At 39.5% G+C, this 13,775-nt stretch overlaps 1 protein-coding gene across 10 annotated transcripts in view; it reads left to right on the top strand.

Moving 5' to 3' along the window:
- The window catches only part of atxn7l1 (ataxin 7 like 1), a 139,021-nt gene that overhangs the window by 91,743 nt on the left and 33,503 nt on the right, over positions 1 to 13,775 (top strand). The window contains exon 2 of one of the 10 annotated variants that reach the window (XM_033037657.1): positions 1,228 to 1,304. The exons of the other annotated variants lie outside the window; for them this stretch is intronic. Within the exon in view, the coding sequence (XP_032893548.1) occupies positions 1,228 to 1,304 (77 nt within the window). The remainder of the gene's footprint in view (positions 1 to 1,227; positions 1,305 to 13,775) is intronic. 10 annotated transcript variants of the gene reach the window in all.

Here is a 13,775-nt window from a genome sequence, read left to right as displayed (position 1 = left end):
TAAACAAAACTCATAATGTTTGGAAATTAGAATCAAGTTCATGCCGGCTCATTGAACGCCTTACAGAAGATAAAATAATTATTGGTTAACTACCATTTGCCACTGAGGAATGATGATTGATTTTAGGCCCTGTGTAAAATCAGGAAGAGCCAGAGAGTATATCAACTCATCGTTTAATCAGTCTGTTAACATTTGACAGCAGTGTTTAGATCAATCCTCTGACAACCTTGGGAGTTAGGAGTGCTGGTGCAGGATTCCCATAAAGTTAATCTGCAAGTCGAATTGGTAGTAAAGAAGGCAAATGCAATGCCAGCATTTATTTCAAGCGGGCTAGAATACAAAAACAGGGATGTAATGCTGAGGCTCTCTCTATAAGGCGCTGGTCAGGCATCATTTGGAGTATTGTGAGCAATTTTGGGCACCTTATCTGAAGAAGGATGTGCTGAGTCTGGAGAGGGTCCAGAGGAGTTTTACAAAAATGATCCCAGGAATGAACGGGTTAACTTATGATGTGCGTTTGACGGCACTGGGCCTGTACTCGCTGGAGTTTAAAAGAAAGGGGAGGACCTCATTGAAACGTACCGAATAGTGAAATGCTCGGATAGAGTGGATGTGGAAAGGATGTTTCCACTAGTAGGAGAGTCGAGGTCATAGCCTCAGAATTAAAGGATGTTCCTTTAGGAAGGACATGAGGAGGAATTTCTTTAGTCAGACGGTGGTGAATCTGTGGAATTATTTGCCACAGAAGGCTGTGGAGGCCAAGTTAATGGATAATTTTAAGGCAGGGATAGATAGATTCTTGATTAGTATGGGTGTCGGGGTTTATGGGGAGCAGGCAGGAGATTCGGGTTAGGAGGGAGAGATATATCAGCCATGTTTTAATGCCGGAGTAGACTTGATGGGCCGACTGGCCTAATTCTGCTCCTATCACTTATGACGTTATGAACTGTTCTTTGCATGCAGTGACTCTTACAGACTCATCAAGAGTCTTCTTTATGCATTGACAACTGCCTCTTAGGCATTTATATTTAAAAAGTGATGAGCTAACAAATCTTGGTATGCAGAGGCTGTTTGTAACAACCTTCTTTAAGCCAGATCGATGGGGAATTTCAATTTATGATACTTCCATGAGGGGAGAAGCAATGTGGGGAAACAATTAAAAATAAATTATTTTTCCATCTTTCAATTTACATGACGAAAATCGTAATTTCTCTTTATTTTTTAAAGGTGTATCATCCTCTTTGTTCCCTTGTGGTCTCACTAGAAAATGCTTCTCCTTCTGCTGCGGTCATAAGGAAGGATAGGTGAGCTGGTCCAATGTCTCCACCTATACCATTCTTCAACTGGCTGTTCACAAGCATTGATAGCAGCCTATCGGCGATTCCATCACTTTTTTTATTTCTATCCACCCAACACTTCTAGTGAGCTGTTTGACTTCCACTTGATGCTTTGGCACCGCGGCACAACAAAGATTTGGAGGTCCAAAACATAGAAGCAATAAGCCTGCATTATCATCATATTGAGAAACTACGTACACATTCGGTCTAATTAGTCTGTGTTTGTATTGTACAGGAACAATAATTCTAATCTTATGTAATCACCTCGTTCCCATGGCTCTGTAGTCTCCTCTCCTTGAACCAGTTCATTACCCAATACCTAAATGTTTACAAGGTCAGTTTCCAACCTTATTGCTTCCTTATTCTTGCAACATTATCGTAATATTGTTTGTCATGATTTGGCCCAGATACTGTACAGACTTATATCTTTATCCCTTGACTCTATGCGACTCATTTTGCTGCCACCTTATCACTTTTTGTCCATTCACTCTCTCAAACACTTAACAAATTCTCCCCCAGTTTCTTGTATTGGTAATTAAAACATCCCTAATTTTTCCAAGTTTTTGAAAGCACCATCCAGGTTAATTTACCCAAGACCCTCTACTGGCCTAAAACCTTTGCTGTGAAGTGTGACCCCAAAATGCTGCACAGCACAGTTGGGGTGGCACGGTGGTGCAGCGGTGGAGCTGCTGCCTTACTGCGCCAAAGACCCGGGTTCGATCCTGACTGCGGATGCCGTCTGTACGGAATTTGCACGTTCTTTCTGTGACCGCATGGGTTATCTCCGGGTGCTCTGTTTTTTTTCCACATTTCAAAGACGTGCAGGTTTGTAGGTTACCGTAATTGGTTTCTGTAAATGGTCCCTAGTGTGCAGGATAGAATTAGTGTACAGGTGATTGTTGGTTGGCATGGACTCGGTGGGACGAAGGGCCTGTTTCCACACTTTGTCTCTAAACTAAACTAACTAAAGTACTCCATCCTGTAAAGATTTGGACAACTGCAGATTGATTTTGCATCTGCACCTCTTACCATAAAACCCAGTGTTCTCTTAGCTGTTTGACTGTATCCACTTAAGCCGCACTTTAATGTCTCGTAAACCCGAGCCGCTAAAACCACTCCTTATTTACGATACCAGTTATTTGTCATGCAAAGTACAAAAATGTACCAATTTACACTAAATTACATTTTCACTAAACTACATTTGACACTTTCTTTGATCATTCCCATCTCAGTCTCTGTGCAGTTAATTTCCATTTAGAGATTTAGTTAAGAGCATAAGGAAAAGGACTGGAGGTAAGGCTTTAAACCCCATGGCAAAAAACAAACTGCAGGAGGAAGTCAGCAGGTCAGGCGGCATCTGTGGAGGGAAAAGAGCAGGAGACATTTTGGATCAAGACTGTTTTAAGCTCCTCTCTATTCTGCCTTTCCTTATGATTATGGCTGATTTTCCACAACTACACCTTCCCCTATTACCCCCATGTCCATTACTTTCCTAAGTATCCAATATCTATTGATATCAGCCATGAATGTGTTCAGTGAGTGAGCATACACCCGAGTAGGGAAATCCAAATATACACAGTCCTTTGTGATAAAAGCCGCAGCAAGTAAGAATATCATTGTTCCAGTTTATATCCAGTGCATTTGATAAATAAGCACTCTTGACATGAAAGACCAACTCTTTATTGATTCCCTGGCCCATCTGATTCCAGTCACCCTCCTTCATCACCCACTCTTTCAAGCTCCTTAAATTTAAAAAAATGTTTTAGTGAAATTACTTATTCGAACTTCTGCAGGAAATGGGCCACCCATTCACTATTAATTGGATAATTCCTGCATCTCAGGGATTAGGCAAGTGGGAACTAGGAGTGCGTTTATTTAGGAGAACGATATCTTGCGTAGTACCCGGTACTTCAGATATAATTTCTTCGCAGCCTTATATAATTGCAGTCAGACATGTGTTATTCCAATATTCCTTGCTGTAAAGGTTAACATACTTGTTTTAATTGCTTGCTGTGCCTGCAAACTAGCCTTGTGATTTGTAAATCTTGTTCTCCCTAAAATACCAACATTTTATCACCGTTTTGGAATGGTGTCTTTTGCCATTTAAAGAATAGAATTTTGTTTTCTCTACCAATCTTGACAGGCTCACCACTTTTGCACATTTATATTTTGTTATGTGATATTCTTCCAGATTCACTTTAACACTCTGCATCTGTCGCAGTCCATTTGCATTCTCCTTGCCTTACTTTCCCACCTAGATTTATATTACTAGTCATTTTGGATGTATCACTTTTACTTTTATTGCTGTAGGTTGTAATTTGCTGGATCCCAATGCATGACTAATCTGTTCTCTGTCAGTAAAGCAGTGTTACTGTATTATGGAGTCTATTTTTGTGTGAAGAAAACATTTTATGTGTTACCTTTTTTGAATGCATTTTGAAAGGTAAGACTCGCTGGTCACAACACCAAACAAGTTGTAACTAATTTGTCAATTATAATATTTCTTCCATAAATCTTTCCAACCATTTTATAATTGTATAAGTGCCCTGTACCGTGTCCTTATAAGAATCTAGCATGTTCCCTATTGCTCTTGTCCAGCTGATTTGCCATAATTTCAAATCATGATGGGTATTCGGAAGCCTATGATAGTTTAGAATTTCAGAACCAGTAGCTGATCTATTCTCTCTTAAAGCTCAAAAATATAGGTCATCACGTTTATGACATTTGTCAGCTTTAGTCTCTTCGATTTTGCTCAGTGCTTCTGTTTTACAGATAACAATAGCTTTTTATCCCCCCCCCACTCTAACTTTATCCTTGGTTTCCTACTAATTTTTCTTATCTTCTGCCACAAAGGTAGATACAAAATTTATGTTTAATATCCTTGCCATTTCCTATACATCAATGTAATATCTTGTCTTTCTGCCGTAATGAGTATTGTTTAATATTATTCATCTCTTTCTACATCGTTGTGGATGCTTTTACAAAGTAATAACTGTTTCTTGATGGGTCGCTCTGAGTTTGTTCTCTCTCTTCTGCCAATTTCATGGCAACCCTTGACTGAATTCTGAAATACTCCCAGTCCCCAGTTGGAAACATTCATTTAAAGCTCTCGAACTTGGTAGCTGCAGTTGGACTACTTTTCCGGTGGGATGTTTAATTATTTAAATGTATGTTTATTGCAAATTGGTATTTAGTTTCCTTTACTTGCATGACATCATATCCTTAAATATCATATTCTAATCTGCCTTAAAATCTCATAACTACGCAGTTTACTTTGCATAGATTTCAGACTTTCTGGAGTCATCCTCAAAATTAATATCAAACCAAGACTACCCCTCTCAGAGACTTCATGTATCACAAGAATTTTAACTAACTCTCTTTTGTTGTTTACTACTGGATCTAAAAAAGTTTATTGTCAACATGCTTCTTTAAAATACACATAAAGAAAACACTTTTGTCCACACTTGTATTGGAAATGTGCTTTATGCTGTTGTATGAAAGATGTGTGCTCCATAATTACTCTGCTATCTTTGTGGCATAAAGTCACAATCTTAACAAATGGTTCTATAAACAGTAATAATTTCATTGCAGATCATTGTCCAGCAAGGCTTTGTCCTCATGTCAGCCCGATCCTTTTTCTAAACTTTCTAACCACAATTCCACGCTTCAGTTCCCACAAAACCTAAGCCCCTGTCCCACTTTCACGACCTAATTGGCGACCTCTGCCGAGTTTGCCCTTGACTCATACTCGCAGCATGGTCGTGGGAGGTCTTCGTAACTCTTCCTCGTGCTCATGAGTGGTCTCCGCGCACTCGTGGCCTCAAGTAGGCCACGGCGTTTTTTCCACCCTGTTAAAAAATGTCCACGACGTAAAAAAAAGGTTGGCTGCTTGCTGCTGTGTTCCCTTTTAAGACTAATAATGCTTCTCGGTATTCCCTTCTTTAAATCAAGTCGGCATAAAAACTTGCAGGCTATTTGTGTTAAGATTTACAACAGAGAAAATGTTATGATCGTGAACTAGTTTAGTTTAGAGATACAGCGCGGAAACAGGCCCTTCGGCCCACCAAGTCCACGGCAGCCAGCGATCCCCATACACTAGCACCACACTAGGGACAATGGGCATTTTTTACCAAAGCCAATTAACCTATGCCTTTGGAGTGTGGAGGAAACTGGAGCACCTGGAGAAAACCCACAAGTTCACGGAGGGAACGTACAAACTCGACATCCTTCTCCCTTTCACCATATCTTTCACTGACTCAAATACTTAAGCCTCCATCAGTGCTTGGCTCTGATCTTTGGTAGATCCTTGCCTCCAAGCTGGCGCTAATCTTCCCAGACCTCTTCGCGTCTATAAGGTGAGAGGGGGAAAGTTTAATGGAGATGCGTGGGTCAAATGCGTGGGGGTCTGGGGCGGTGTGCAGGTCTGATAGTGCCGCTTAAGAAGCGTTCAGATAGGTAGACGGAAGTGCAGGGAATAGAGAGATATGGATCATGTAAGGCAGGTGAGATCAGTTCTACTTGACATCGTGTTTGGCACAAACGTTGGTCCAAGGTCCCGTTGCTGTACTGTTCTATGTTCTACCAACTCCTCCCAACCAGCTCCCACCTGGCCCAAGGTACCAACCTGTCCAGATTGACTGAAATTTCCAAAGAGCTCGCAACTGGATCGGCCATTTGTGTACTGCTGCTTACTGCATCCTTCTTTCTGCTTAGAACTCGATTGTTTGCCCACCTTCTATTGCTTTATCCTTTGATGCTCTGGAGTGGTTTATGAGGTATGCAGACATCTAAGTCGATGATCATAGATCTCCAGTTTCAATAATCCCTTTCTATCCACCCAATTTTCTTCAGATACCTTAGATTTATCCAGTGGTAACCTTACTACTAACTATCCTCTCTATCATTGTGTAACATTTTTATTTTTCTGATGGAGAACATGCTTTCTATATTCAGTTTAAAAAAAAAATGAGATTGGTCCTGCTTTTCCTAACCCACAATCTATTATTTTTCAATTTATCTCTTTTTCATGGGTAATCTGTTATAATGCATGGAATTCTGAAAATTTTAACAGATAATGTGCAATTTTCCCATCTTTGTTTTGTATGTAAATATTTTGCTGTTGATATTCAACCCTCAATACCCAACCTACTCATCCATAAAATGTGCCTTCTTTCAATCTGGTCGTCTTTACCTTTAAGCCGTGTCTTTACCTTTAATTTGTCTTGCTAAATCGTCTCAGAACTAGATTGAGCAATTTCTCTCTCCTTGTAGAAACATAGAAATTAGGTGCAGGAGTAGGCCATTCAGCCCTTCGAGCCTGCACCGCCATTCAATATGATCATGGCTGATAATCCAACTCAGTATCCCGTACCTGCCTTCTCTCCATACCCCCTGATCCCTTTAGCCACAAGGGCCACATCTAACTCCCTCTTAAATATAGCTAATGAACTGGCCCTCAAGTACCTTCAGTGGCAGAGAATTCCAGAGATTCACCACTCTCTGTGTGAAAAATGTTTTTTAACATGCCAAAAAAATCAGTTTTGCATACATTTTTATGGATTCCAATCCATTGCTCCATACTTTGACAATGAATAAATAAATGGGATTTTTAAGAATTCTAATATTATTCCTTCTCATGTTACCAGTGGTCACTAAGAATTGAACAGGGCCAGTGCGGGTTTCTAAAGGACCCAACGAGGCCAAGAAAACAATGAAAATGTTTCAGATGGTAGGCATTAAAAAAATGTTTGCATTTATGAATCAAAAGGCAGCATAGTGGTGCAGCTGGTAGAGCCATTGCCTCTCAGCACCAGAGACCCGGGTCTGATCCTGACCTTGAGTACAGTCTATGTGAAGTTTACACGTTCTTCTAACTATTGCGTCTCCTATCAATACAGCTCTTCCTGTCTCCACACTTTGTTGCTCAGCATCAGAGTGAGTGAGGGAGTGGAATGGTAATATAAATTGTACCCCCTCTGCCTACTTGCCTCTGTCTGCTACCTATCTGAAATCCTAAATGAAAATTCCAGTCTGCCTTCCCAAATCATCAAGATTCAACCTGTGATGACAAACTTGCTGAACATGGCATTTACATGTCTTTGGCAAACTTGCTGGGGGGGGGGGAGATATTTCCCTGCTAATACCATATGAAAGTATCACTTGAAATAATGTGCATCTTCTGTGGTTGAGAGAGTGGAGAGAGTTGTTCCATAGATTTCTTATTGGGAATACGGCTTTGTACTTGACCAGAGGAAAGGAACCTTTAGCCATTATTTAGTGAAATGCTTCGCATTGCCATTAATTTGTGCCCAGTCCTTTAGTTTAAATAGCCAAAATAGTTAGAGGATATTTTATCTGTGGTGAGATTTAAACACCTTTCCAAAATGGAAATGCCAGAACTCTAACAATAACATTAATAAATCCCTTCTGTATTCTGTAATTTTCCCTTGCAGAACAATTGGCAAGAAAGGCTAGAGGAGTCTTTAGTAGCATGTTATGTTCACTGGGGAATCGAGGATGTACTACAAAATAAACAAAACACGTAATGGATTTTGTCACATGATCAAAAGAATATCACCCAGTTTAGATGTCAGCCTAGAACAGAGGATAGCTGTCATGTTGAATTACTCAGCACCAGATTATAGAATTTCTGCTTAATCTCAAACCCACTAACTCTCTTGACAACATACAAGGTACAAATTGGTAAGTGCTTGCATTTATTCCTGTCTAGTGAGTGAAAGCTCAAAGCCATTGCAACAAGCACAATTTATCTTTCATGCATCACAGTAGGAGCAATATTATTTAAATGCATTTTAAGTGTACATTAGTAATTGATTTAGTTTCCTCAGGTCCATTAGTTAGGTAATGAAATGAGTGATTTTACCAATGCTGAATTTCATGACGATGTGTACGATTTTTGTGCTTTTCTGGTTTGGTTATCTGGCTGTTGCATTATGTACAAAGTCAAGAATGAATATTTTTTTTTCAACTAGCTTGAGTAATAATTGAAGGTGAACATTAGGTACAGGTGCAGCTGCCAACCACAGACAGCACTCTTATATGTTCTCATGCCCACCACACCATTGGCACTGTGTGTCCCAGCCTCCCTTGTGGGAAGATAATGAGATTAGTGGTGCTCCAAGTGGTACTTGGTTGCAGCCCCAAGCATGGAAGCTGGAAGAGACAGCAAATTGCTTTGGGCATGGTAGTATGATTGGCAGAAAGTGATGCAAAAGGAAAGGAAAATTAACAAATATTTAGCCAAGGTTAAGCATCAAATCAAGAGCCAAGAGCGTTTTATTGTCACATGTCCTGAAACGGAACAATGACATTTTTTCTTGCCGCAGCCCAACAGATAAGTAAACATAGTACATATAATATATATATGTGTGTGTGGGTATATATATATATATACATATATATATATACTATGCAAAGGCAAAACAATGCCCCAAGTCTATGTAGTTCAGAGGTTATTTGGAGATGGTAGTGTTTAATAGCCTGATGGTTGTAGGGAAGATGCTGCTCCTGCACCTGGACATAACAGTTTTCAGGTTCCTATACGTTCTTCCTGATGGCAAAAGTGAAATGAACATTGCAGTTTATCATGTGGATTGGAATACTTTACCCATGGAGACAGTTACACTTCACTGTATATATTTGTGGAAAGCATCATTAGCTTCTCCTCTTTTGTTCCTGACCTGATATGATGAGTAAACTTAATTAAGACTACATTGCCAAGTGTGAATCAATTGTGGTGGCAGCTCTGGTCTCATCCTCCGATGTCTAGATTTTGTTAAATGCCTCAATTAATCCAAAGCTCTCTGTTCTATCGGGTTTCTGCCCAATAACACCTCAATTTTTAACAAACCTCCCAGTATATATTTCATCTGCTTCAGTGTTTCAGTTTTTTCTATCCTGTCAACAAATCAGAGATGAAAAGGCAAATAATCGGGGCCATGAACAAAACACAAAGTACTGGAGGGCCTCAGCAGAGTCAGGCAGCATCTGTGGAGGGAATGGACTGATGACGTTTTGCATCAGGGCCTTTCTTCAGACTGCTTCTTTTACAGCTGGCTGTTTGCAGGGATCACCCTGGCTATTTGATCTATATTGAGTTACTTTGTTCCTTAGCTGGGTTTCATTTTACGGCCTATGTCTTCTGTGCACTGGGCTAATAGAGGCAGAGCACCCTACTGCTCCTGCTCTTGAATGTGTAACATGAATTTTGGTCAATAGTACACAGATCCTATCTGTCTTCAACAGCAGCTTGTATTTTGGTAGCATCTATTATACGATAAAGTATTTCTAAAGTCCCCCTCAGTGGCATTGTCAGGAGAAAAAACAAGTCATGTAACAAATTAGAGCATACCAGAAGCCTGATCAGAGAGTTAGTTGGGTTTTAAGGAATATTTTAAAGCAGGAAAGGGAGGCGGGAATGCAGAGATGTTTAGATAGAAATTCCCAGAACTTGGGGCCTTAACAGCTGAGGCAAGCTGTTAATAGAAAGACAACAATTGGGGGCGATGAAGAAATCAGAATTAGCAGAGGCAGCGATCTCAAAAGGTTGTTGTTGGATGGGGTGACATAGATAGCAAATTAAAATCTTGATGTAACAACTTGTACTAAGTTTTAAAAAGGAACGGTCATGTTGTGATCTTGGTTTTATCATTGTGCAATTTTTGTTTTGTATTAACATTTTGGTATACCTGCTCATGATTATTTTTGAGAGACAAAAGATTATGGAAAGTGATAAATTAAAATAATCTGGTTATGGTGAAGGAAGGATAGAATTGAATTTGGACTTAACGTGTAATGTGTAAAAATTTGGCTGGGCTAATTTGCATATCAACTGATTAAAAATATGAAATAATGAGAGGAAATAATTTTTTTTTTTTTTTAAAGGCTTCGATTTTGACATTTTATCTGTTCATCAGAAAACCTGCTAGAAATTCAAAACATATTTTCCGATATCTTCATGTGATGTTCAGGGTGAACATAAGAATATGCCCTGTGTATTTGGGAAGACTGCTACCTTTGCCTGGATTATCTAAATTCAGTTAATCACCAAACTATTCTGTCTTGATCCCCTCAATAAGATGCCCTCTCAGGTTTGGTCTTGCCTTTGTTATAAATGAATGGCCTAAAAGTCCTCTCTCTCAATCGTTTTGACATATCAGTTAACTTGGTTTGATTAAACATTATCCAAGAGCCAGTCCTTCCAAGACAAACCTGGAATCACACTGTCAGAAAGACACAGAAGTATGTTTTTTGAACATACATAGATACATTACAGAAACTATCGCTTGCAAACTAATCAAAGCTCAGTTTCACGAAGCATACCATTTAAACATTAATATTTTGTGTTATATTCTGTTTTCTCTTCGCGATGGTACCCAAGAAGTTTTTTTTCAGGAAATAGTAATAATTAATATAAAATTGAAGAAAATATTGAACAAATTTAAGTTTTGCCTTCTGCAGGCGATAGCTTTGGGGATATTAGGCACAAATAACAGCAACGCTATGTGGCGCATGTTGTGAACTAAATAACCTGTTTTTATACGGTGTGTTCTTTAATTTTTCCAGAAACTGCCGCTTCCTTTGCTAAACCAAATGAACAACATATTTTAAGAACTTAATTTATTTGGTTTACAATTTCAAGGTTTCACCTATCACATAGCATATGCTGTATTCATTAATTTAAAGAGTGCTAGTTAGTCATTTACATTGAACTCTTAAGACAGTGTCCTTGTAATTATATTTTTAAAAAGCCGAAGTTAATCTCTGCACCTTTGTGATTTTAGGCAAGGGAATCCAAACCAGCATCAAATTGGCACGAAATTATGTTGGCAGTCAGCTTTGAGATATTAAATTGATGACTTCAGTAAAGGCTTCTTGATGGGCACCAGTTTTGAGACAATAATTAAAGCAGATGAAGACAGAGTTTTATAAACCATAAAGTTCCATGACATTTGGAGTGGTCAGTTATTCTGTTAAACTTTTATTTAAATTTCTGAAAGTTCAAGAGTGAAATATGCAAGGGTTGCAGCCTCCTGCAGGATAGTTCAATCAGTAGATTATTCAGCTTGCATGGATCAAAATGGCATCCAAACATTGGATCAACTTTATTGACTTGTATTTGTCCTTCATCAGCAGTCATTGCTGATGAGGTATTAGGGATCAATTCTTGACTAAATGAGTTTGTAAACTAATCATAAGCTTATTATCACAATATTACCCATTGGCACTAATTTATTGCTCCACTAAAAACATGAAAAATGTATCAATCAAATGCATCATGCCTGCTGTAAACTCGACAGAACACAAAGTGCTGGATTAACTCGGTGGGTCAGGCATGATTTATGAAGGGAATGGACAGGCAATGTTCTGGTTGGGACCCTTCTTTAGACTCCTGGCCTGAAACATCACTTATCTATTTCCTCCACAGATGCTGTCTGGCGCATTGAGTTACTCCAGCACTTTCTGCTTTGCCCAAAATTCTAGCATCTGCAGTTCCTTGTATCTCCATAAACTTGACAAAATTGTGCTATGATAGCTAGTAAATCTCCTGTCGCATTGCTTGTGTTAAATATTAATTATCTGACAGTCATATATAATGTACTGTGATAATTCTTCATTAACAGCAAACATATTTAAAAATAGGAAGTCTCCAATTGCTCACAGCCAACTTTATCTGGAGTCACAATATAATTGTAACTATTTGTTCAAGGCCCTCTGCTGATTGTATGCACTTGCCAGTTTGAAGCTATACAGAGAAGTACCAAGCAATTTCAGATAGGTTTGCCTCCCTAAATAAGTCAAACAATAGACAATAGACAATAGGTGCAGGAGTAGGCCATTCGGCCCTTTAAGCCAGCACCGCCATTCAATGAGATCATGGCTGATCATCCCAAATCTGTACCCCGTTCCTGCCTTCTCCCCTTCTCCCCTGACTCTGATATCTTTAAGAGCCCTATCTAGCTCTCTCTTGAAAGTATCCAGGGAACCGTCCCCCACCACCCTCTGAGGCAGAGAATTCCACAGACTCACAACTCTCTGTGTGAAAAAGTGTTTCTTCATCTCCATTCTGAATGGCTTCTCCTTATTCTTAAACTGTGGCCCCTGGTACTGGACTCCCCCAACATCGGGAACATGTTTCCTGCCTCTAGCGTGTCCAAACCCTTAAAAACCTGGCATTATTAAATATATTAAAAAATGTAACTTTTTTATCATGTTAATTCATGATGCTCCTCTACTGTTGTGTAAAATTGGCTGTAATTTTTTTACAGTCACTACCTCAATAGCAATCTTGCAGAGCAAACTGCTATCTCCACCCCCCCCCCCCCCCCCAACCACTGCATCTATCATTACCACTACTTAGAGAATTTCCCTCAATAAAATCAATGGAGTCAAAATTGAACCTTGGATAATAGCAGGGTGATTTGCTCCTCCAATATACAAGGGTATAGGGTTCTGTTCAGCTCATTTACTAACAAGGTTTGAAGATCAAACTCTACCCTAGTATATCAAAGGATATGTTAAATGCTTTTGTGTTGCTTGTTTCTGTTGTCCTGTGCAGGACCATTTGTGCTCGTCGCTTGTTCAGAGCGTGTGGTGTCAGCTATAGATAAATGAGGATATTAAAAACCTGGTGACTGTTTCTGTGCAAGGCATGGATGGGTCATTTTGCTCCTGGTGGCTTGCCTCCTTGGTTTCTTGGGGAAGCACTGCTAGTGATGACAGGAGGCCTTGGCATAATCCTCTTTCCCTCAATGTGGATGAGATCACAGTATCAATGAGTAACAAACGTTCAAGAAAAGACATGAGGATATTGTAAATCACTAAAGGCCGGCCAGTTCAGCATCAGTGGTGGATAAGCTTTTAGGAATGACAATCAGGAGAAAAGTTACAGGCACTTGGGAGAGTTTTGACTAATCCAATTAAATTTTTGGTGAACAAATAAGAAAATGAGTAAAGAAATGGGCATCATGTGTTTGAATTATCAGAAAGTGTTTAACAAAATTATGATTATCAAACTTCAGTCACATGAAATAGGAGAGGGTCGGTGTCAGCTTGGATGAGTTTGCTGAAGGATGCAAAAACAGCAGGTCATGGTATGCGGCTGTTTGTCAGACTGGAAAATGGTAGACAGTGGTCTTCCTGAAGGGTGAGTGTGGGGACTATTGCTTTTATTGGTTTACTATAAATGACATAGGTGTTGGAATAATGAGTAAAACAAAAACATTCAAAAGTTCCCCATGATGCTAACCTTGGGTAGTTGTGACAAGCAATGAAGATAATACCATTTGACTACAGCAGGGCACAGATATGCTAGCAGATTGGGCAGACAGATGTCTGGTGGAATTTAACACGGAGAAGCAGAAGGGATGGGGAGAGGAAAGACAGACTTAATAGTTCCACACTGCGCAGTGAGGGATG

This window comes from Amblyraja radiata, chromosome 19 (assembly GCF_010909765.2).
Source record: "Amblyraja radiata isolate CabotCenter1 chromosome 19, sAmbRad1.1.pri, whole genome shotgun sequence".
NCBI classification, from domain to species: domain Eukaryota; kingdom Metazoa; phylum Chordata; class Chondrichthyes; order Rajiformes; family Rajidae; genus Amblyraja; species Amblyraja radiata.
Note: the sequence above shows the minus strand (reverse complement) of the source record. Positions and strands in the feature narration are given on the sequence as shown.